Source organism: Mustela lutreola, chromosome 1, assembly GCF_030435805.1.
Source record: "Mustela lutreola isolate mMusLut2 chromosome 1, mMusLut2.pri, whole genome shotgun sequence".
Classification (NCBI taxonomy): Eukaryota; Metazoa; Chordata; class Mammalia; order Carnivora; family Mustelidae; genus Mustela; species Mustela lutreola.
Genome location: NC_081290.1, coordinates 230907160 through 230933130, shown reverse-complemented (window position 1 = coordinate 230933130; position 25971 = coordinate 230907160). Strand labels below are relative to the sequence as shown.

Sequence of the window (25971 nt, the reverse complement as noted above, 5' to 3'; positions counted from 1 at the left end):
CGGTTTATGACTTCCCTGCAGCCAAAGTCTGGCTGGAAGCCCTCTAGCAAATCTCAAGGATCTCTTGCTTCCCAGTTTTGCTCACTTATTTCTTTGCTTTGAGTTGAACGCACTCACCTGCGGTGTGTGCCTCCTCCCCTTTGCTTAGTCACAGCCTACTTGCTTTTGAAAATTCAGCTCAAATTCCGATTCTGGGGACCCCTGGGTGGCTCAGTTGGTTAAGCAGCTGCCTTCAGCTTGGGTCACGATCCCAGGGCCCTGGGTTCAAGTCCTACATCGGGCTCCTTGCTCACAGGGAGCCTGCTTCTCTCTCTGTCTCTGCCTGCCACTCTGCCTGCTTGTGCTCTCTCTCTCTCTGAGAAATAAATAAAATCTTTGAAAAAAAATTCCGATTCTGTTCACTTCAGCTGAACTTTTTCCTTCCTTCCTTCCTTCCTTCCTTCCTTCCTTCCTTCCTTCTTTCATTCTTTCTTTTTTGTGAGAGATCATTGTCTGCTTGGCTCCATTCTGGGCACTGGGGGTCCTGCCCAGTTTGAGTTGACTGGTTGCTCACAACTGACTGGTTGGCTGGGAGAGTCCAGATGCAAGCAGATCATTTAGTTATGGCATGGGACATGCTGAAACAGAGGATGGCAGAGGGAGCTGTGGCAGTATAGAGCAGGGCCTCTGCCCATCTGGGCTGCTGGGGCAGGGATGGGGGGGTGGGGTGATGGGAAACAGTCAGGAAATGCTCTATGGAAGGGATGATGCTTGAGTTGAGGGTGAGGGGAGGAGTTGTTTGTGAAGTGAGGAGGTGTCCAGTGGTGTTCCATGGGCAGAGCCCCTCCCTGCCATGTCTGCTGCCCACCACCCATAGCAAGGGGAAATCTGCCTTTTCCCACTTTGGGCTGGCACCCCTATTTCTAGTCTATTAATTCTGGATCCAGCTCCTTGAAAACTGTCATGTGGTGATCAGGAAGGTGAGAAGATGGCCATACAAGAAATAAGTAGCTGAAATGCACATATTTAGACTAAGGGGAAAGGACTTTGAGTGAAAAGGAAATGAGGTTTTGAATAAGATTGAGCTTCCAAGTACAACCAAAGGGTAGAAGCTGTAGGAGGTGGATTTCAGCTGACCGCAAGAAAGAACTCTCTACTGGCCTTTCTTTTAAAGTGTACATACAACTTGTCTTGGCAAATTGTCATGGGAGAGGTTCAAATATATATCCTCACTTGCAAATCAGATTGTGGGAACTGATGAGAGTTCTTAGATAAGGTGACCTTTAAGGTTCTTTCCAAGGGTGGGTTTTCTCATACTAGCTCCCCACCACCACTTCAGAAACCTACTTATGACTTTCTGTACTCTCTCACCTGCTGACTAAAGTACAAACTCCAAGGCAGAGCACACAGGACCCTCTCTACTCACACCCCTACTCGATACAGCAATACCAAACTACTTAGAGTTCTTGGCAGGCTTATGCTATGTTCTGTGCTTAAGATGTCCTCCCTCTTCCTTTGTCTTCCTCATAATTTCCAATTGGTCAATTAACTCTCTCCCACTGTCTTTTTAAAATTAATTAATTTATTTTTTAATTTTTAAGGTGGGGAGAGGTAGAGGGAGAAAGAGAATCTCAAACAGGCTCCATGCCTAGTGCAGAGTCTGATGCCAGGCTCCATCTCACAACACTGAGATTATGACCTAAGCTGAAATCAAGAGTCAGACACTTAATCAGCTGAGCCACCCAGGCACCCCACTCTCCCACTGTGCCTTGATTGAAGGGTAATTGCAATGGCTTACTTCCTACTACCATTCAGAAGGAAGCTAGGTGTTCAAATCCCTCCTTTATTAGTTTCTGGTTTCAGCTAGGAGGAAGCCATGTAACAAAAGTCTAGCCAACTGCGCCTTCTCTCTAGTGCTTTGACTCCAAAGATATAAGGAATAAAGGTGATCTGATGGCAGTGGGGATAGTGGGAACGGTATCCTGAACAGACTATTCTAGCAATAACATGGTTGCTGTGTCTTTTTTCCTACTTTTTAGCCTTCTAGAGTGCCCTCAGTACAAACATATTTCCAAGTCAATAAATATTTATAAAAAGAAATGATGAAGCACAAGGATAAAGGTCAAAGACTTGATTTAAAGCAAACTGCACGCAAGACTGGACTATTTAATGATTAGAACCAGAACTAGAGAGGAAAATAAAGATAGGACAACGGTCACATCACTAACAGAAATGAGGAAGTGTTAGTTTAGGGAGGACAGGGAGGAAAGATGGGGAATAACAGGTTTTATTATAATATATATATTTAGCTTCTTATTATGTTAGCTGATGCTAACACAGGTAGATAAATTAAGTCAACTGAAGGAATGAAATGCAAAAATAAAATGGAAAGGACTTTAATATTAGCTCTTTCTCTTTATTTTATTTTATTTTTTATTTTATTTGAGAGAGAGAGCAAGCAAGAGTGCACACGTGCACATGGAGGGGAGGGGCAGTGAGGGAAGGGGAGAGGCAGAGGGAGACAAAGGGGCAGACTCTCTCCTAAGCAGGGAGCCCAATGTAGAGCTTGATGCCAGAACCCTGGGATCATGACCTGAGCCAAAGGCAGACACTTAACGAACTGAGCCACCCAGGTGCCCCTTCTTCTGGGACTTCCGATGAACTAATCAATACATATTTACCAAATATTAAACTAGAAGATTCATTTAGGCTGAAAGTAGATTCTGTATATCATGTATATATTTTAAAAACATATTCTACTTGGATAGCAAACTCTATGAACCATACAGTAACTAAGATAATAAAAATTACGCAGAAACTCATGCCTATAAAGAGGCCTGTTTATTACTGATAACACTTCATTTGGCTAAAACCACAAGAAATCCACACACAAACACTTTAAGTGCAAATTCTCACAGGCAGTACTTATGATACACCCTGGTGTTTTCATCGGAAAAAAAAAAAAGAGAAAATATTGACAAGAACAGGTAAAACAAGAGCACAATTTTGATCTACTGCTACATAGTCAGAAAAATAATTCATTCTTAACGGCATATATTTCATCTGGCATATTCGGTGATGTATACAAAGTTTATTTTTGCCTAAAACGAGAAGGCCTCACCATATATACAGATGCAGACTCTTGCTTGAGTGCCTCTTGTGAGATGTATGATGAATCATAACAGTGGACAAAAATATATCAAATTGTATCAAATTAGCTGTGATTCACTTGGAAGGCAGCAGTAGGAGGCTCAAAGTGGCACCTATACCCAGTGATACTAAGTCTACATAGGTACGTTCTTAGCCTACTAGGCCAACACCTTGTTATGAGTGTAAAATACTAGGCATTACATATAATTTTCCAAACAGGAATATGTTCTGCTCTCTCAAAAGAAGCTGAGTATTTAAGGGTATGCATGTTTAATGAAGATGATTTATTATAAATTTCAGTAATGAGATTTGTTTAAAAAACGGAATCAGAAAATTAACATTTTTGATTGCTTCTTAAACTATTAGCTGCTTTAAGATACAATCCCCTAATTCCTACTGTCGCCAACTAAGCATTCTATAACACGCACTATAACGGGGGTGGGGGAGGTTATGAAAAATAGTAACACATGATCTCTGCTCTCAGGGAGCTGATAGTCAGATGCTCCTTCTCAGTCAAGGAATGCCAGTGAATGGATGAAAACAAAGTGGCCAACACTTCTGAAAATGAGGTTCAGTGATAACGTAACTGTTTCAGGTCAGTTTAATTTGGCAGTAAGACTTTCAAAGTTCAGCTTTTAAAATGTAGGGAACCGGCTAGATATGTTCTGTGTTTCTATTTCTCACATTAAGGTTGGTGTGTGTACCTCCAGGCAGATGTGGCAATTGAGGTGGGGAAGGGGAGACCACTGAGCAGCCTTATGATCAACACAGAGCTCCTTTCCAGCAGCACCTGCTTCCGTGAGGACTGGAGGAATCATTTTTACATTGAAACAGTTTTATTATGGGGAATGCAAAATTCAGCTTCCATTTTTATGATAGAACATGAAATTTCATGAGCGATAGACTGCTTCAGAGTTTGGGCTTGGGCCCACACATAGTCGTCATGTTCCTCTACTTTAGGGTTATGCTGGTGGCAAAATTTGCAAAGCAAACTTTAGCATGCCATGTGCCCTTAGCTTGGTCACTTAACTCACTCTTATATGTCCTCTTTTTAAGGTATAAGGTCTTTAACAAAGATAAAAGATGGCTTAATGAACATAACAGTATAGTTAATATTTTAAAGTAGCCAGTAGTAAAAACTAACTTGGTTTTCAACTGGAACTAAAGAAAGTCATGCCATGTCAAGTCCTGCAATGAAAGGTTCTCTTCTTTCCACTTGGACTTCTTATGGCTTATAATAAGATGCTCTGGGGGACAAAAGGGAAAAAAGATTTCCTAAAATTTTGTGCTTTGGATGCCCCAAGTACAAGGAGACCTGAAATAAAATGTGAGCTCAACTGACCATCCATTTCGACTGGTCGGACTCTTTCCTCATCACTTTCTAGAGCAATCTCAGAAAAACAAATGAATTATAAAAGGCCATAATAAATTAGCATATAGTAGTATCCAGACAGACCAAAAAAGGCTATGAAATAGATTTAAAATTACTTCTTACAATGTTTTAAATATTCTCACAATAGTAACAAAATAAGTAAAAAAAAAAACATAGTTTATGAATCAGCTTAAAGCAATCTGGATGAATACAGTTAAGATTTCTTATCAGTGAGGTAATAGAGCAATAGCTTTTCACAGTAACAAAATGTAGGAGGGCACCTGGGGAAGGAGGGAGGTAGAGAGAAAAAGGCATAAAATAAATGTATCCAAGCGAAATTTGGATTTTTCAAGCATCATAAACATCAGTGGAAAACACTGGAAAGAAATACCAGTAGCAGCAGTTCATAGAACAATTTCTCCATTAAACTCCAGCTAATATCTCTGTTGTGTCCATTCCAGAAGCAACTTCCTTATGAAACAGGAGCCCTATTTCCTATATAAGGATATCCCCAAAGTTTCCAATCTCTTAGAATCTTTCTGTCTGCTGAAGTTACTACATCCAAATAACAATAGAGTTGAAACAAAACCCTCAAATATCCTATAATGCTATACATTCTTCAAGATGAACAAAATGGTGTTCAAGTCTCACTTAATTCGCCCGGTTAAATAAAAAATAATATCCAAGCTGGTCTCTGTGCAATGAATGAAGACTGCGCTCATGCAACTACTACTTAACATATACAAAACCTCTCATGAGCTAAATTCTTGTAGTATATGTGCTGCTGAAGCAAGCACCTAAATTCTTCTAGATATGGAGTGAAACTCAAATGTTACTTTCAGTACTCTCTATGACATCATTGTTGTTCCAACCTGAGTTAAAAAAAAAAAAAAAGTATTGGATAGAACCTTTAAAAGACATTTAGTATATCCCTTAATCTTAAATTTGTTATTTAGTTTTTTGGAAAAGGTCCTTATTCTTTTATTCTGTCCTCACTGAAGACAGAAAAGTTTGCCATATTACTTCTTACTTTGCGTCCTTTAAGAAAAGATTCAACAAACAACTTAAGACTTATTAAATTACCTTAATAGCTTTCTCCCCTCCAGAATTAAATGATCTGAATTCTTTGAACTTTTTCTCATAATCTCTGTAGTATTCTGTTTTATTTATGCTATGTCTTCTCTTCTCCAGCTCCCATATGATCCTAAGACACAACATCCTAGCAGGAATTGAATCAGTAAGAGGGGTACTTTTTCTCACCTTCAAAAACTTGGCCTCTTTATAGTAGTTGTTAATAAAGGAAACAAAAGGTTCACTATCTGTTCATCATTATAACAAATACACATGGGTAAACAACTTGCCCACAGCCAGCTTATTCCCTACTTTTAGCTCTCTCAGTTTACCTTTCAAAAGAAGGTGAGTGCTGTGAAGTGTGTAAACCTGGTGATTCACAGACCTGGGGATAAAAATATATGTATATAAAAAATTAAAAAAAAAAAAAAAAAGAAGCATTTCCTGTGCCATCTTATTGATCTGTTTGTTTATTTCTACTGATTATTTTCAATGTATGCTTTGATCTTGCCAGACTAGTTCTCTCCTTTCCCCCAAAACTCTAGAAAAGCCCAGTTTTAATCTACACACTGAATGAGAATGGATTCATTTTCAAGATACTGTTCGTAAAGAAAAAGTTAAACACTGTAGAGCCCAAGGCTAAGATCTACAGTTGAGCACTCCTGTCTTTCCTGGTCAGCTTGGGTTACTAAATTTACCGTTAGGCAACTGTACACCACTGTGTCAAGTTCATGTTAAATATCATGCTAAGATAGACTTGAGAGCTTGGCTAGAATCAAATAATTTCCCTAATCTATACACTTTAGAACATTTGTAATATTTTGTTGATTTTTAAATTTGGATTTTTAAATTTTTGAGGTAAGAATCTAGGCTTTAATAACTTTTCACCTTAATTAAGATAACTTAAATGTTGCATTATATTAAAGCACTCAAAACTGTTCTCCTTATAATAGACTGACAATCATGGCATGGCTTTAGCGATTATGAATGTGCTAGCATATCATTTTAGCTCCCCTTTGTTCTTCGGTCACTGGAACAGATACTAAAGCCAAATATACATACTTTTCATATATATAGCATTGTTCATACTACTTGGTAGAATATAGGCTATCTCCAAAATTACATTCTACATTCTTAAAAGCAAATAAAACAAAAAAGTCTGCACATTTCTTCGTCAGTACAAAGCCTTTGAAAACAAAGTCATTCAGAAGTATGGTGCTCTACACTTACTTAGCTGTCTATTAACTACAGTCATATGGGATCTAACTATAGAAAAGGAAGGAACAAATTAACAATAGTGGCAATACAATAATTTGAAAATTATATTTGCACTATATGGATTCAAACAAATGTTAGCTAATAAAGCTGCAACAAACCATACCATTTACTAAATAGTCTAATTAGTTTAAATGTTATATTATTATTATTATTATTATTATTTAGGAAATAAATACTCTAATACCAGTTATGTCCCATTAGCAATTTGTTTAGTATGATTACACCCAAGGCCTTGTTACTGTTACCTCTTAGCTATATCACATGTGTTTATGTATTCTGCTGAGTTGTATAGGACAGGATACACTTTAAGAAAATTAAATAATACTTCTCTACTAAGACATTTTTAGAAGACTGGAGAATCAACCAAAAGTGACCTTCCAAAATTTTTTTTCACATTGAGGGGCGCCTGCGTGGCGCAGTTGGTTAAGCCTCCGACTCTTGATCTCAGCTTGGGTCTTGATCTCAGGGTCATGACTTCAAGACCCACATTGGGCTCTATGCTGGGCATGGAGCCTACTTGAAAAGAAATACGCAAAAATTTTTTCCACATTGAAAAAGATAAGTTATACTATTGAGATCAGAAATTCTATAGTAGCCAGCAAGATATTAGAATAAACTGGACTTTAGTTTTAAAACATGTAGTTTTAATGTTTGGTAACATCTAAAATCTGGATATTATATTTCTTAGTAAAATTAGCATTATTTCATCTGGTAAAGGAATAAATCTACTTACAAAAATTTAATTCCAAAGTTAAATTTGTAAATAAATTAAGAGCTCCTTTCTCAGTTCGGATTTTTTTCTCTACCTGAAGGCTGTGATTATTGCACTTAATTCTTACAAGAAGATCCTTAAGCACAGTTACTTTGAATCTGATTTTATTAAGATTTTCATTTACATTCATAAGATTTTTAGGAGGGCGAATTGATTTGATATAGAGGGGAAGCACCTATATAGTTTGGTCTGAAATAACTGTCTGAAAATTAACTGACTAAATTATAGTCAATGCAGGAACACTGTTTTAATTCATAACATACCCTGAGAAGGCACTAAGAAATCTGACAAGAACGAAGCCACTAGGAGCATTGCCACTATTGTTTCATATTCAGTAAACGTCAGAATTTTAAATACATACAATAAATTTACACTGCACCAAGAGCACCTGAAACACATATGGTAACATCTGTTCTAAGCTAGAAATGCCCAATTTCAAATACTCTACTTTGTAAGTTAATACCTATGATGTAATAATGATACTTTGCCACACTATGCTGGGAGCAATGCCATTTTCTTGTCAATTTTATAGATTAATTTCCTTAGCTAATTCAACAACTATATAACATTTATCTACCTTTTTAAAAAACCGTGCTATACACAAGTACAATACGGAACTAAGCTTAATCACACTTTAATAAGAAAACTCACTTTTGTATTGTTTTTTTTTTCTGTTAAAGGAAGAACAATGTGTTACTAGAATACTTTTAATGCAATGACATTTGTTCAAGATTATGAAAAAATTCGAATCCTTTCTCTCCAGATCATTTCCTTTCGAACTTATACAGTTTGTTTCATCAGCCCACCGAAAGAAAGAAAATCAAAGTGCAAAGATACTTGACCAGATGAGATAGAGAATGCTAACACGACTTCAATGCATGGAATTCCTGGTTGTTCTGTTCCATGTGCCGGTGCCAAGTCATGGCGTACTGGTGTGCACTAAACAGAACGCCAGATCAGTCCATTTTTACTAGGCTCAAGAAAATTCTCAATCAAAGCTTCAATGAGTTTCTTCAATTCCTCTTCTAGGAAGGCAGTGTCACTGAAGAGAAAGATGGGGAGTTTTGAAATTCTTGATTTTTACCACTTTAAATTTTGTTTAAATTGTTATAATTTTTAAAAGGGGATGCTTAAACACTTTGTAAACCAAAAAGAAGTTCACTCCGTTAAAACAAAACAAGACCAAAGTTGGGGGCGGGGGCAGGAATCACACACAAGAAAACACCATGATCACAAACTTAAGTTGTACAGCATTAAAGGGAGTTCCTTGTTACATGATACATGGATGAGTTTCGGTATATCTAGATTTTTCTCCTTGGTCAGGCAATTTAATGGTCCAGAACACCAATACCAGGCCTTATACTAAAATGGCTTCCTGATACTTTGAAGAATACTCAGTAGATGTTATGGGATGATACAGCATGACTCAGATACAGAAGGGGAATGGGACTAAAAAAATGAGATGCTTAAGAAATAAATACACATTTACAAATATGTGCTTCAAAGTCATCACTGCTGTTGACCAAAACATGTATAGGAAAGCCTCTTTTCAACTGCCTCCATGATTATTTGTTATTACTTTAATAATCATCCATTATTTTCAACCAAATATAGCATTACCCTAATTTGGTTTCCTTTAAACTCTACTCTGAATGACTTTAGGACATCCTTTTTTTGCCCCCAAAAGAAAATAAAAATCTCTTAAATGCAAAGGTTTAGAGACATACAAAATAATGTACCTTGGAATCTGAAGACAATTCCAAAGCATCTCTTTCCCAAAAATATACTGATCAGTGACAACATTATAGAAGGTACTACTTTTAATAAGTGTAAATAGGCTTTAGAAGGTGGCTGTGCTCACCACTATACCACCAATGCTTAAGTGTAAATGACCTTTGAATATGTTTATTAAAGTTAATTTAGTGACAATTCAGACTCTTAAAGGGAAATAAATTGGGCAGATTAAGTCAAATCATATTAGATATATGAAATGAATGTTTGAAAATAAATTATTTGTTGATCATTTCTTTAGGTTCAGCATAACAGTTAAAGCTCACAGAACCTTCCCAGTAATAAAAATCTACCAAAATCTTGAAATTCAATTCCCAAATGGTCCAACTCTTTGGAAAACAGTCTGGCAGTTCCCCTGAAGGTTAAACACAGAACTACCATGTGATCCAGCAATTCTCCATCTACATATGGACCCAAGTGAAATGAAAACATGTCCACACAAAAACTTGTGCACAAATGTTTATAGCACTGTTACTTGTAATGGTTAAAATGTGGCAATAACCCAAATGTCCACCACCTGATAAAAGGATTTAAAAAAAAAAAAAGTGTTGTATCTATACAACAGGATATTATTAGGCCAAGAAAACAATTAAAAAAAAAAAAGAATTAAGTGCTGATTCATGCACCTTGAAAACAGATGAACCTTGAAAACATCAGGCGAAGTAGAAGATGCCAGTCACACAGGGCCATACGTTGTATGATTCCATTTATATGAAATGCCCACAATAAGCAAGTTGATAGTGACAGATAGTAAATTGGTGGTTGCCGAGGGCTACATGGAGGGGGATGGCAAGTGACTGCTAATGGATATGGGGCTTCTTTCTGAGGGGATAAAAATGTTCTAACATGGAATATAGTAAAAAAAAAATGTGTAGTGATGTTTGCACAACTCTGAATATACTAAAAACCACTTAACTGTATGCTTTTAATGGGTAAACTGTACAGTATGTGAATTTAATCTCAATAGAGCCTATATATATATATAAATATACAAATCTAAATATATAGTATATATATTTTAAAAGTCAATTCTCACCTCTGCTCAGGGGATGCACACATCTCCGCATAATATTTTATCTTTGGTTCTGTCCCACTTGTCCGAAGAGTAGCGACACAGCCATTTTGAAAAGTAAATGTAATCATTTGGCTATTTTTACTCACAGGCAATACCTATGCACAAGGTGAATAATGGCTTAGTTACACTCGGTACCTTTTTCATTTTCAGGAGTTGTAAAATATATTCTACTTATGTGAGGTATCTAAAGGAGTCAAATTCATAGAAACAGGAGTACAAGGTCATTGGCAGGAGGTAGGGGAAGGGGGAAGTGGGGAGTTGTTTAATGGGCATGGAGTTTCAGTTCAGCAAGATGAAAAAGTTCTGGACATCTGCTGCACAACAAGGTAGACAGAGTTAACACCAACGGACTGCATGTGGTAGATTTTGTTATGTATTTTTTACAATTAAAATTTTGTTTTTTAAATTACAAAACACAAAAGATTATATACACAATAATTCATAAATATGCCATTTACTAAACATTTATAATAATACGGCATTGGGTTATATACCTTACACACATGATCTCCAGGCCTCAGCAACAATCTTCCAGAGTAAATATTACTGCCAGTTTACTGACATGGCTCAAAAAGAGTAAATGACCTGGTCAAGGTAATCAGCTAAAGTGGCAGAGCGAGAAGTTGGAGCCAGGTCTATGTATCACAGTCCAAACTGCCTCTGCGTTGGCAAAGGGCTTTACAATTTCGAAGCACTTTCATAGACAGTTTATCAATTGTCTCCAAAGCAGACTGCATGTGTCCTAGAGGGCAGGCAAAATAATCCACTGACTGGGGTACAATAAAAGTTTATATTTTTTACCTAAAAGTTAAAAAAGGAGATGAATCTTTACTGACATTGAACACACGGATTCATCCTAGTACTCCTTCTGTGAAGGTATCTTGGGGGAACTGTGGGGGTTGTACTAGGACAGAGGTGGTGCCTTTCAACAGGGTCTGAGCCTGATCCTTTCTTTGAAATCCCTCCCTCAGTTACAGGTACTACTACACACCAGTTGCTTAAGACAGAGACCCTTCTCACCTCTTTTTCACTCACAGACCATCAACTAGCAAGTCTTGTCTATTCTAGTCTTTAACTCAATTTCGTCCAACTTTCTCTACCACTACTGCTAATAGATTTAATTCAGGCTCCCATCATCTCTCATCCTGATTCCTGAAACAGCAAAATAACTGAACTTCTGGGAGTTAGCCTCTCTCTAACCCCCATACCGTATGTGCCATTCCTCCTCGAACTCCACACTACAGTGTAGAGAACTCTTGGTGGTTTTTTGGAGGAGAACATGCCTTCCTACCTCCAGACCTAGCACTTGGTGCTTCCTTTGCCTGAATACCCACTGTTCCTTCCTAAATACCCACTGTTCCTCCTACATCTGGATAACTCTTACTCACACTCAGCTCACAGAAGTCCTCTAGAAGGTCTTCTGTAAGGCTCCCAGATCTGAGCAAGGGTCCTTCCTATGCTCTTCCATGGCACCTTACGCACCCCCGGTCTGTTTCATTTTGTAAAGTAATCCCTGCTTACTTCCATTTCCCCTCTAGCCTCTTGAGTGCAGAAACAGTGGCTTTGTCATTGCTCCTTCTCAGTGTGCCTACAAGGGCTTTGATAAATGCCTGTTGAACACACAGAGAGCAATCTGGAGTGTGAAGAAAACACTCAGGAGGTCTTTGACACTATGTGACCGCTGGGGTAAATTAACAATATCTGTAGTACCTGCCTTACAAAATTGTTGTAAGCATCTGTGGAGAGCAGACAGAAAAGCACTTTGAATAAGGAATATCCTAAACCTTAAAGGGGGTTAATAGGAAAAAAAGCATCACACCAAGAACTACTCCTAAGCACAACATTACTGAAATAAAAAGAAACAAAAAATTTGGTTTGTCTCATCAAGTAGTTTACAAAGACAGAAAAATAGATACCAACAACTGGGAATGAATATTTGCTGATTAGATGAATAGACATAAAAGGAATATGAGCTATATTCTATGCAAGAAATGACAGATATGGGACGCCTGGGTGGCTCAGTGGGTTAGGCCGCTGCCTTCGGCTCAGGTCATGATCTCAGGGTCCCGGGATCGAGTCCCACATCGGGCTCTCTGCTCAGCAGGGAGCCTGCTTCCCTCTCTCTCTCTCTGCCTGCCTCTCTGTCTACTTGTGATCTCTCTCTGTCAAATAAATAAATAAAATATTTAAAAAAAAAAAAAAAAAAAAAAAAAAAAAAAAAAAAAAGAAATGACAGATATTCCAAAATATATTATGCCTGTAGCATGTGGGACAACATCAGAACATTATAAGTGGAAATTTAGTCTAATAATCCTAACAATAACCAAATACATATGATTAGCAATTAATGGCATTTATTTATTTTTTTAGAAGATTTTATTAATTTTAATTTTTTTTTAAGATTTTACTTATTTGCCAGAGAGAGAGAGAGAACACACAAGCAGGCAGAGAGGCAAGCAGAGGCAGCGAGAGAGAAGCAGGCTCCCTGCTGAGCAAGGAGCCTGATGTGGTACTTGATTCCAGGACCTTGGGATCATGACCTGAGCCGAAGGCAGACACTTAACCAACAGAGCCACCCAGGTGTCCCTATTTATTTATTTGACAGAAAGAGAGAATGCAAGAGCAGGAACACCAGTAAGGGAAGTGTGAGGGAGAAACAGGCTCCCCACTGAGCAGGGAGCCTGATGCGGGGCTCAATCCCAGGACTCTGGGATCATGACCTGAGCTGAAGGCAGCTGCTTAAAGACAGAGCCACCCAGGTGTCCCAATTTATGGTGTTTAAATATTTGTTGAGCACCTACCACAAAAGCAGGAGCTTTGACAGGCACGGAGGTATGTCAGAAATGGATCTGACATGCACAACACGATGATAACAATAAAATAGAAAGTGATAAATGACAAGAGGAAGGCACAATATATAATGAAACCTCAGGAGGAAGATATCTAATTACAGGACCTGGAGGGTATGTGGAGGAGGTGATATCTGCCTGAAGTCTTAAATAATGGCTAAGGTGTGGACCTGCCGCAGAGGAAAGAGAGGCAGATTGGGGAAATAGCTTGAGCAAAAACAGAGATATTTTTATTTTCATTTCTTTAAAGATTTTACTTATTTATTTGAGAGAGAGAGATAGCCAGAGAGAGGAGGGCAGGGGTAGGGGGTTGGTGAGGAGGAAGCAGACTCTCTGCTGAGTGGGGAGCCCTGACTTGACTCTGGTCTCGATCCCAGTACCCTGGGATCATAGCTTGAGCCAAAGGCAGAAAACTAACAAATGGAGCCACCCAGGTGCTCCCAAATACAGAAATTTTTCATAAAAATGTATGCATATAAGAAACTATAAGTTGTCTATTTGGCTGCAGGTGTAGGGACTAAGGTTGAAAAGGGAAGTTGCAAATAGGTGTAATGGAGAGCTTTGAAACGACAGGCTTTTAGACTTTATCTTCAACATCACACATTCTCCCTCTCTCCGTTCCTTTCTCTTTTTGTCTAATTCTCTTTCCCACCTCCCAGGGAGGAGCATACACTTGGGGAGAGAGGAGGACAGGATCAGAGGCAGGGAGCCTGTTAGTAGGATTATAACCGCTCTGAAGAAAAACAATGAATCCTAGTTTCAAGACATTCACAGGCTTTAACTTCCACTATTTTATTATAGTACAAAGTACTACAAATCGTTAAACTTAAAAAAAAAAGGGGGTACTTACTGATTTCTTATTAGGCTGGCTGCTGTCATAGCCAGTAGTAACATCCCGTATGTGCAATATAGCAAATGTCCCACAGAATTTTGGATATTCTTTTGGAGAATCAAAATTGCGAAGCCTTTCAAATATACTTTTGATGGTACTTGGATCATAACACAAGAAATATGAAGTTTTTGAAATATGATAACCATATCTGCACAAAGATTTAAAGTGTTAAAGTCAGATTTCAGATAACTCTTCAGGAAAGTATAAAGATAAGCCTATTACAGTATTAAGTAGGAAGTGGCAGTCTTTACTTCAGTTTTAGAACTTTTTAGAAAGGACTGGCTGTTTTCGAAAACCAAATTTAGAAAGCTAAAAGGAGGGCCCCCAAAATGAGAAGTTTGGCAATTGAAAAGAGAAATTCATAATAACAGAACTTACTTTTCATAGACCTTAATCAGCTGCTGTTTTAGTGTTATATTCATGGTTTCCAGGTAAGCTGCCATCTCGGCAGCAACTACGGCTGCACTCACCCCATCTTTATCCAAAACCGAAGTGCCACACAGAAAACCTAAGAATTAAAACACATTTTTTTTTTAGATTTTTATTTATTAGAGAGAAAGAACGAGCACACAGGAGCAGGGAAGAGGAGTGAGGGAGAGGGAGAAGCAGGCTCCCCACTGAGCACGAGCCAGGACAAAGGTGGGGCTCGAACCCAGGACCCCAGGATCATGACCGGAGCCAAAGGCAGACAAACGCAGACACTTAACCAACTGAGCCACCCAGGGGCCCCTTAAAACACATTTTTTAAAAAGGGGAAAACTTAAGCCTAAAATAATTTCAATAGTTTTACATTTCTTCAGAAGAACCAATGAATTTAAGAGCCTACTGACAGATGAAGCCCACTGATACTGAAGGTACTTAGGGTACTTTTAAGGGTCTTCCCCCCAAATCCCCCCAACAAAAAGTGCATCTACATATTTCTGAGTTCTCTGTGGTTTTTACAACTCAAAAGACAAAACCGGAAGACAAAATTTCCTCTCCACAGAATTACACTTTAAAATATGCTCTCATTCAAATTTTAAAGATTTTAATATTTACTACATACCAATTGACTCCTCAAATGCAAAAAGGACTTCTTTCCCATTTTCCAGGAGGTCTTTTATCCTACTTCCAATCCATTTAAAACCTGGTAATGTTTCCTGAAATGAAGAGAAGGCCATTCTAAGTAAGTGACTCCTCATAGACATATAGAAAGACCTCTCACTAAATGCATGTAACACTTTCATAGTGATCTTCTCTAATGGCTTTTGGCCCACACAGATTTATACCATACTAAGCACATAGCCAGGAAGTGCTCAGATTCATATTGCCATGACTGATAACCTACTATTTATTGAGCACAGAAATAGCTGACTGACACCAAATAGAATCCAACATCTGTAAATGGGGATCCAGACAGTCACAGAGTAACATAAATACATCTATTATGATTATCTACTATTCATCAAGCATCATTAACAGGCGCTTTATGTCATTGTCTCTTTTAATGCTCATAAAAACTCTGTTGCTGAAACACAGGCTCAGAGACTCAGTGAGTTTGCCTGAGACTATGCTGTACATAAGAGATGGAGCCAGGATTCACCTACACTGCTTCTCAGAAACTGTCTTTGGGTCTGTATTATAAGTACAATATAAGAGAACCTATGAAGCTTGTGATTTAGTCCCCTTTGGGTTTTTAATGATGTACTTTCATCATTATCACAGCGCATGCTTAAACCAGGTGTCCCTTACCATAACACCATGGAGTAAATAAAACCAAGAAAGTTACTAAGCCCTTCTTTTTTTGTTTTTGTTTTTTTATAAACATATAATGTATTTTTAGCCCCAGGGGTACAGGTCTGTGAATCGCCAGGTGAACACACTTCACAGCACTCATCATAGCACATACCCTCCAGCCCTTCTTTGTAATTAGGTCCAAGGACTTTTCATCTTATAAGCTACTGTTCACTTTAAAGACATGAGCTGTTGTAGAGTCAACAGAAAGAGCATGTGATAGACACTGACTCTAGAACTCGCCATTAGTAACTTAATGATTCCCAATTTACCTCTCTACTTCCTCAGTGGGAAAAAAAATAAAGCTAAAACCTTTGCTGCCATCCCCAGAACCAACAAAAAACACAAGGAAGCAAATTTATAATACTGGTCTTTAGGATCATGTTCTCTTTTGTGCTCATTATACATTATTTTTGCCATAAATATTAATGAGGAAAATGTTAACATTACCATAATTCAAAATCTTAGGCTTGAATAAATTTTCAATTTCTGTTCATTAGCAATTTGTTGTTGTTGTTTTTTTTAAGATTTTATTTATTTATTTGACACAGAGAGAGAGAGCGCACAAGAAGGCAGAGAGAGAAGGAAGCAGGGTCCAGACTGAGCAGAGAGCCTGATGCAGGGCTTGATTCCACGACCCTGAGATCATGACATGAGCCGAAGGCAGAAGCTTAACCCACTGAGCCACCTAAGAAACCCTATTGTTTTTTTTAAGTAGGCTCTGTGCTGGATGTGGAGCCCAACACAGGGCTTGAACTCACGACTGTGAGATCAAGACCTGAGCTGAGATCAAGAGTTGGATGCTTAATGGACTGAGTCACCCAGGCACTCTGGTATTTGTATTTTTTTTTAAGCCTGAGATTGAAAGTTCTATTTCATTAAAACAAATATAATTGGTTTTTTTTTTAATTCAGCCAATTATTGTTAAGACCTATAGCTTGGCTGTGGCTCAAGAAAAATGCCCAGAGGTGACATCTGCACTGATATTTGACAAAGATGACAGAGGAAAGGCAATTTAATTGGCATCAATCCCAGAAGCTATAGAAACTGTTAGCTTAACTCTCTAAGGCTCACGAAAGTTAATGATCTGTGCTGAGAGTTATTTCTTGTTTTTTGGATATAGAATCATTAGGTCTTAACTTATAATTTAGAAGACTAAGTTTCTTAAGACTGAACTTGAAGAGCCTAAATAATGGTCATGATTATTTTTTGGAATGGAGTTTTTGGAATGGAATGGATTATTTTTTGGAATGGAGTTTATGTTACTGATGAGGTCACTAGGTGCCAGATTTTCTAAGTATGAAAACCAGATTTGGGGGCACCTGGGTGGCTCAGTGGGTTAAAGCCTCTGCCTTCGGCTCAGGTCATGATCCCAGGGTCCTGGGATCGATCCCCGCATCGGGCTCTCTGCTCTGTGGGGAGCCTGCTTCCTCCTCTCTCTCCCTGCCTCTCTGCCTACTTGTGATCTCTGTCTGTCAAATGAATAAATAAAATCTTTAAAAAGCAAACAAACAAACAAACAGATTTTGTTGTATAGAATAATAAGCATTAATGCAATTTTAAAAGAATATCTTATCTCAGTTCCAGAAATTCACATACTGGATGGATGGACTTGACTCAAGGTGTCTAAACTGTCACAAGATTAAGCAAGTGTTAACATAACTAGAAAAAAGGGGAGGATTTTAAATCAAATCAATACAAGTTCCTTTTGGTGGGGAAGTGGCTTTAATGTATAGAAATTGATTTAGAAAAGTAGCATGCAGATATTCTCTGTTCTTACTTCAAAATGAAATCCTTCTTTAAGTGCAATTGCCTTCAAAATTTTGGAAGAGACCGTGGTGGCTAACATATAAACATTCTTCACATCAGCATTTCTTGATGTATTTTTCTTCCAGCAGTCAAACATCCACCACCCAAACAAAGCTGCCAACTCGTTCCCTGTGAAAACTTTCCAGTGACCACTGTAGAGAGAACGAAGAGTCAAGTCAAGACTTTTAGAACTGCTCATTAAAATTTCTTGACACTTAGACATATAAATTACCATCCTTCATGTACGAAAATCCAAAAGCTATTATACGAGATTTTTGAGAAAACGTTTAGGATTATTTCTAGCTCACCATGGGTGAATTTAGGGTAGAAAAGGCAACAATGTCTGTTGAAAAATTATTACACTGTAACTTTTGTTCTCTTACTTAATCTAAGAAAAGTTATAATATGATGTCCTATCTATATAAGGACATTTATCACAACATATAAGGGCAAAAATACACTGCAATCCAAAGGACCAAGATTAGAAAATGATTATATTGATAAAGCAATCTGTTGGGATATCATGTCCTTTTATAATATTTTAAACAATATTTAAGGACTGAAAAAAGTGTTCACGGTACAATATCAAATGGGAAACAAGATAGAAAAATATATGTAGCATGATAATAATTTTATAAAAACAAATATGTCTTAAGGAAATGTCAAAATATATACCTAGGGGTTATCTTTGGATAGTGGACTTAACAAGAGATTTATTTTCTTATTTTTTTATTATTTTGAATGAGCCTGTAAGACTTAAAATCAAAACCTCTTTTTCAAAGCTTAAGCTTTTAATTAAATAACAGGCTTTACTTACTTCTCCTGAAGTTCTGCCACTGCCAGCCGGTCTGCATCAGGATCTGTGGCTAGCACAATTCGGGCATTTTCTTTCTCTGCCAGTCTCAAAGAAAGTTCCTGAAACAATAAGCCAAATCACCAGATTGTATTCCAGATGTTAAATTCAATGTTAATACTCCTACTTGTGGGCACTATGTTAGTTGACATCAATTTTAGAATGAATACAGTTTGACTAAATTTAGTAAATAAGCCTAGAAGTAGGGATATCCACCAAAGAGATTTCAAATAAAACAGAATATATAGCTCCAATAGAAATTAAATTATGTCAACGAAGGTGGTTTCTGCCTTTGTAAGTAATCTTTGAATTGTCAATGAGTTTATTTGATAAAGTTTAATACACTAATAATAATTTAAATAAAGGAAAAAAAATACCAGCACAGATTCTCCTTCTTCAGGATTTGGGCATTTAACAGTAGAAAAGTCTGGATCAGGATCTTTTTGTTCTGGTACTGGAATTGGAGGCTTAAAACCAAACACCTGAAAAGCCAACTGCACATAGTCATGTCCAACCCCATGGAAAGATGTATGTACAAATTTCAAGGTGGTCTTTGAGTTTAATTCCCTGTAAAGGAAAAGAGTTATTCAATTGATATCATAAAACTTGGTACTTGTGGTAAAATTAAAATCAGCTATAGAGAAGAAGCTAAAATCTATTTTTTTGGATGAAGAAAAGATATTCAGCAAGCCAGCAGCTTTCTAGCAATAGCATTAGCTATTTATGGAATAGTTATGAAAATATGGAAATAAGGCAAAAACAAATTTTAGAGAAAATTTCTTAATCTCGTATAGAGAATACATATATTTAGCTATAACTTTAACAGTGTTATTAGTAATTAATATACTATACAATTAGTAATTTATAATATACTAATATACCCTATATATATCCTATATATATATACCCTAATATACTATACAATTAGTAATTAATATACTATACAATTCATCTATTTAAAGTGTGCAATTCAATTCAATTTTACTATATTCATAGATTCTTCATCCATTACCATAATCAATTTTAGAAAATTCTCACTATTGACAAAAGAAACTCTACCCCAGAGCCACCATCCCCTAACATTCCCATTCCTCCTAGCCATAGGCAATCACTAATATACCCTCTGTCTGTTTCTGTTTCTATAGATTTGCCTTCTCTGGACATTTTATATAAATGGAATCATATAATATGTGGTCTTTTGTGACTGGCTTCGATCATTGAGCATGTTTGCAAAGTTTATCCATGTTGTGGTATGTATCAGAATTTCTTTTTATTGCTGAATAATATTTCATTGTATAGATATAGCACAGTTTATTTACCCATTCATCAGTTGATGGATATTTGGGTTATTTCCACCTTTTAACTATGATGAATGGTACTATTTAGCTATCTTTTTAATATAATGAACAGCCAACACATCTTTATCCCTGTTTCTTTTCTTTATTTGTTAATCTTCTTATATGGTAATGTTATCCCTGTATTTCCATTGGATACCTGTGAAAACATATCTTTTTAAGATCTTCCATGTATCTCCTGCAAATGTCCTGCAGAGGATCTCTCTTCAGTGGGCTGGTATCCACTAAATTATCATTCCAGGAACCATTCCAAGGTTCCACACATTCTTCTATACATTTCAGAATTTCTTTATCATGAGGAGATGTGATCTGAGCACCAGTTTCCCAATAAACCTAGATGATAGGTAAATACAGCTATAAGTAGTTGAAATGTTGGCCAGATATTTTTAGCTACAGTAGAGATATTTGGCTTTACATAGAAGTGTTCCAAGTTAATTAAGTAGAAAATATCAACATGGGACTAATTTAATACCAAAGGATGTCCATGATAATGATTCTACAGGGACTCTTCAATAAAGGGATAATGTATTATTTTCATTTTTAGAAGTGTACTTTAATAAGAGTACAATTAAAATAAAATCAGGGCATCATTATGATAACATATTAATATGCATATGCCATAGTAGCCAATCATACTCTTAGATTTATAACTATATACTAAAGATAATCTAAGAAATCATGGATATCCATAAAATTTCATACTATAAAATTTTAGCATTAAGTAGTTCTGTAATAAAGAAGAAATTACTTTTCAGATGTAAATTAAAGTAGAATACATGTCATATCAGACAGTGTCTATATCAGGAAATATAATTAGCATATTAATTATTATATATACTTTTCAGCATATGTGTTTTCAGTACTTAATGAATGAAAATACATTTCATTAAGCTGTCAGTTTGCCAAGTATTTCAATTAACAAGACATTAGGAACAGTTAACAACAACAACAACAAATCAATAAAGTGTATTTTTAGAATTCATAGGATTTCAAATTTAGAAGACACTTAGAGAATATCCATAATGACTTCTACCAAATATATGACAGGACTACCCTCTTCTGCCTCCTGAATGAAGGAAAGAAGAATACATTTGAATATGTACTATGTACTAAGCTCTGTGCCAAACAAGATGGTAGACAAGAAGACCTGAAAATTCTCACTCTATAAACATTTTGAAATGTTAGCTACTGTTAGAAAAGCATTATCTAAAATGCATAGGTCAGTTCAGAAGAAGAAAAGGGAAAACTCCAGGCAGTGGGAAAAAAGGAAAACCAGAGTGATATAAGGTTGTGGAGCTGATGCTGTGACTGCCTGGAGTTTGGGAACTGTCTATTTATTTGGTTTTGAGTTGTAATACTCATGTGGAAGGTAGGAAATTGGAGACCTGAGACTCCCCCCATCCCCGATCAGTGGAAATACAGAATAGAAGTCCTGCCCATTATTACAGAAAGGTGTTGAGGAAGGATGTGTTTTCTGGGGTATTTTTAAAAACTTTCAAATCTGAGATCTCAGTTAATATAGAAATTGCTCCCAGTCAGTGAAACTCCTGGTTCCTGCAGAAATTAAAAAACAGGGGCGCCTGGGTGGCTCAGTGGGTTAGAGCCTCTGCCTTCAGCTCAGGTCACGATCCCAGGGTTCTGGGATCAAGCCCCGCATCGGCTCCCTGCTCACCAGGGAGCCTGCTTCCTCCTCTCCCTCTGCCTGCCTCTCTGCCTACTTGTGATCTCTTGTCTGTCAAATAAATAAATAAAATCTTAAAAAAAAAAAGAAATTAAAAAACAAAACAAAACAAAACCAGTAACTGCTCTGAGTGATGTTCCCACATCCCAAGCCACAAAAAAGATTCTATCCATAGGCCCCGAAGGTTCACCATGAAAATTTATAAAACATGAGAAAAAACTCTTAGCCTTTGTCCTTGCCCATTTCTTCTTGCCTTTGTATATGGATGTGATGCCTAGAGGTATAACCATTCTATGATGTTCACACTTGAAGGAAAGGCCAAAAAAACCTGCAAAGAGATGCCAGGCGCAACAACACTGAGCTACAGAATCCTGCTAGTAGCCATGTACCCTGGACTTAACTTCATGTGTGAGAAATCAATTCCTATCAGCTTAAACTGACAGAAAAACCCATAAGTTTTCCAAATCTGTAGCAGAAAGTATCCCTATCTGATATAGTAACAGAAAAATCCATGCAACAAAATATATCCATGAACAAACTTTAAAAGAAATATTTGAAAGGTGTCTGTAGTGGCTCAGTTGGTTAGGTGTTTGACTCTTGATTTCAGCTCAGATTATGATCTCAGGGTCTTGAGATGGAGCCCTGTCTTGGGCTCCATGCTCAGTGTGGATTCTCTCTCCCTCTCCCTCTGGCCCTCCCTCTCACAATCCCGTTTTTTCCCTCTTTAAAAAAAAAAAGTTATTAAAATATGAAAGACCTATTAAAAATATTTAAAATATTACTAAAGTATATAATAGAAGCCTTGAAAGAACAGAAGGATACACCCTGTTAATGAATGAAGAGACTCAATAAATATTATAAACATGTTGAAGCTTCCTAAATTAATCTACAAATGAAATATGATACCAATAAAAATACCAAAATAGCCTTTTCCCCAAAATGGAAAAAATATAATAGTATCATGCATGGAAAAATATAAATAAAGTCATGATATGGGGGGAAATATCTGCAAAATATTGAGGTATTTTGATGATAGGGTTTATTTGATGACCAAGAGCTACTTTTTATATATAAAGAGTTCCCACAAATCACTAAGAAAAAGAGCAATAATCAAAGAGAAAAATGAACAAAACCTTTAACAGACATCTCCGGAAAGGGAAAACAAATCTAATGCAAGTAAATGAAAAGACAGTCTACCTTACTCCTAAAACAGGTACAGATTAAACATAACACTCATCTATCTGATTGGCAAAGACCAAAATGGTAATATGGGAGGTATGGGATAAAGACCCTTTTACGCTGTTAGGGAGAGTAGCAGTTGGTACAACCACCTCAAAGAAAGAGTGACAAGTTTTCTTTCATACTGCTTTGACTCAAAAGTTTCACTTCTAGAAATTTATGATATAGATGAACAATGCCATAGAAATACAATGTAAGCCACAAATGCAAGCCACTTACATAATTTTAAAGCTTTTAGTAACCACATTAAGATAAAAAGAAACAGGCATAATTAGTAGTAATATACTTCATACAGCCCAATATATCCAAAATATTATCATTTCAACATATAATCAATACAAAATTAATGAAATATTTTACATTCTTTTTTCATAGTAAGTCTTTGAAATCTGGTGTGTATTTTATACTTTCAGCACACCTCAATTCAGACTAGTCATAGTTTAAATGTTCAATAGCCATAGGTGGCTAGTGGCTACAATATTGGACACTGCAGCAAATGAAAAAAATACAAGCAACAGCTAACATTTATTGAGCACTGGGCATTTTTCCTGCAATATCTCCTTTAATCCTCACTCCCACTCTATGACCTTGGTTCTATTATTATCCCTAGTTTGCAGATGGGGAAACTAAAGTACAGAGAAATGAGCCTCTTTATTTTTTAAAGATTTTATTTATTTATTTGAGAGAGAGAGAAGTAGGCTCCCCACTGAGCAGGGAGCCCAATGCACGGCTTGATCCCGGGATCCCGGGATCCTGGGATCATGACCTGAGCCAAAGGCAGACACTTAACTTACTGAGCCACCCAAGTATCCTACAGTCAGGTTTTAAACCCAACCCAAGTTCTAACTACTATTCCATACTGATTATATAAATCTACTTACACATATGAACAAAGACATATGTAGAAGAACACTCTTTGTAGCACTGTTTATAAATAGCAGAAGATTAGAAACAAATGAACTGTTCACCAACAGAGGATTGCTTAAATAAATCAGGATTGTGGGGAGCAGGGTGGTTTAGTCTGTTAAACATTCCACTCTTCATTTTGGCTCAGATCATGATCTCAGGGTCATGAGATCGAGCTCCACATTGGGCTCCATGCTCAGCATGGAGTCTGCATGAGTGAAGATTCTTTCTCTCTCCCTCTCCCTTTGTCCCTCCCCCAACCCATGTGTTCTCTTCCCCACTGAGCAGGAAGCCTGCTTCTCCCTCTTCCTCTACTCTTCTCTGCCCTTCTCCTGTTCTCTCTCTCTCAAATAAATAAGTAAAATCTTTAAAAAAATAAATAAAATACAATAAATCAGGATTTGTTACATAGACTTTTAAAGATGAATGAGGCAGACCTATCTCCCTATCAGTTGACTAAGAGAATGATCTCTAAGATTGTTTCATACTGTTGTGTGAAAAAGCAAGGTGCAGAACACTCCATATAGTACTCTGCTATTTATGGGGGGAAAAATGTGGGAGTGAGAGTGACAAATACACATATGATTACATGTGCTGGGGGGAAACTAAAACCAGAAACTGTATTTGGTTCTGAAAAGGGGTATAGGGCTTTTATGGGGTATGGGGAGAGATACTTTTTATGTTTAACTTTATACACTGTTTAACTTTGATCCTTTTTAACTTGTGTGTATATTTTAAGAAAAGAAAAAAAAAACCTTTGAGGCTTTCCTATGTGACAAATATGTTCACTAGCAATGAACATCAAAACAGACCAAGGCCCTTCACCCATGAGTTTATATTGGGGAACAGGGTTGGAGAAGGTCAAACAACTCAATAAAGAAAACAATTCATTTTCAAGAAAACAGATCATCAGACAGCGATAAGCTCTGTGAAGGAAATAAACAAGATGATGAGAAAGTCATTGAGGGAAGCCACTTCAGATAAGGTGGCCTGGGAAGGTCTCTTCAAGGAAATAACATCTGGGCAGGAACCTGAAGGATAAAAATAAACAAATCCGCAAGATGAAGGCAAGAGCAATGCAAGCAGAGCCAAAACCATTTACAAAGGCTCAGAGATGGGAGAGGGCTTGGTATACTGGCAGACAAAGGAAAAGGAAGAAGTGGGAGTGTGACTAGAACACAGTGAGCACAGAAGAGGAATGAATGAAATTAGGCTGGAGAGGTAGGCAGGATTCTGTAAACCTCAAGGTAAGGAGCTTGGATTTTATTTGGATAATGAGAAGTCACTGGAGAATTTTAAGCAGGGAAGTAACATGACCTGTTCATATTTTCAAAGATCATCTGGCTGCATGGTGGAAAATGGATTTTAGGGAGAACAATGGGAGCAGGGAAGAGACCAGCCATGATGCTGTATCTCTGATAGAAGATAACCATGTTTTAGAATGGTGGAGGTAGAAGTGAGCAGAAGCAAACATATTCCAACATACATTTTAGATATAGAATTTGTAAAACCTGTTAGTGAGTGAAATGTTAGGAGTGAAGGGAAAGTAGTAATTGAGAATAATTTTTGTTTTTTGTTTGGGTGAGTGGTAGTGTCCATTTACAGAGATGGGGAAGAATGGGAAAGGAACACATTGGGGCATGTACGTGAGAGGCTGTAGGGGAAATTAATACCTCTATTCTAGAGACACTAATTCTGAAATATCTGTTAGACATCCTAATGGATTTAGGAGTCTCATATGATGTCAGAGGAGAGATCTGGGTTCTCAGCTCTCTTCAACAGTTGACTTCTTCTTCCTTGCAATTCTCTTCTTCTCACTTTGGTTTTGATGGCACTAATCTCTTCTGGTCTTTCTCCTATCTCCTGCACTTCCTTCCTTCCCTTGAAGTTGGTATTCCCCAGGGATCTCTTTTGGGCTTGTTTTTTACTATATACCATCTCTGGGCCACATATCCAAGTAAAACACTTCCAAATACCCTTACATCTTACATGTCCTAATATATATCATGACCCCCAAATCTGTAACTTTAGCTTAGATTTCTCCCCCAGGCAACAGAGCTATATATCCAGTTGCCTACAGGATGTTGCTACATGGTTGGCTCACAAATACCTCAAACATAGTATGT

The 25971-nt window shown here is 37.2% G+C and overlaps 1 protein-coding gene across 5 annotated transcripts in view; it reads right to left on the bottom strand.

Moving 5' to 3' along the window:
* Positions 1-7709: 7709 nt before the first annotated feature.
* PGM2L1 (phosphoglucomutase 2 like 1) overlaps positions 7710-25971 on the bottom strand; it is a 49453-nt gene continuing 31191 nt past the window's right edge. For 4 of the 5 annotated variants that reach the window (XM_059132737.1, XM_059132767.1, XM_059132745.1 and 1 more), the window contains 9 exons: positions 20159-20352; positions 19042-19231; positions 18629-18726; positions 17783-17963; positions 15275-15368; positions 14608-14737; positions 14188-14377; positions 10450-10583; positions 7710-8664 (listed from right to left, as the gene is read on the bottom strand). In XM_059132737.1, coding sequence (XP_058988720.1) covers positions 8562-8664; positions 10450-10583; positions 14188-14377; positions 14608-14737; positions 15275-15368; positions 17783-17963; positions 18629-18726; positions 19042-19231; positions 20159-20352 — 1314 coding nt within the window. In that variant the 3' untranslated portion in view covers positions 7710-8561. Of the gene's footprint in view, positions 8665-10449; positions 10584-10982; positions 11231-14187; positions 14378-14607; positions 14738-15274; positions 15369-17782; positions 17964-18628; positions 18727-19041; positions 19232-20158; positions 20353-25971 lie in introns of those variants that run through there. The other variant, XR_009344484.1, reaches the window with a different exon arrangement.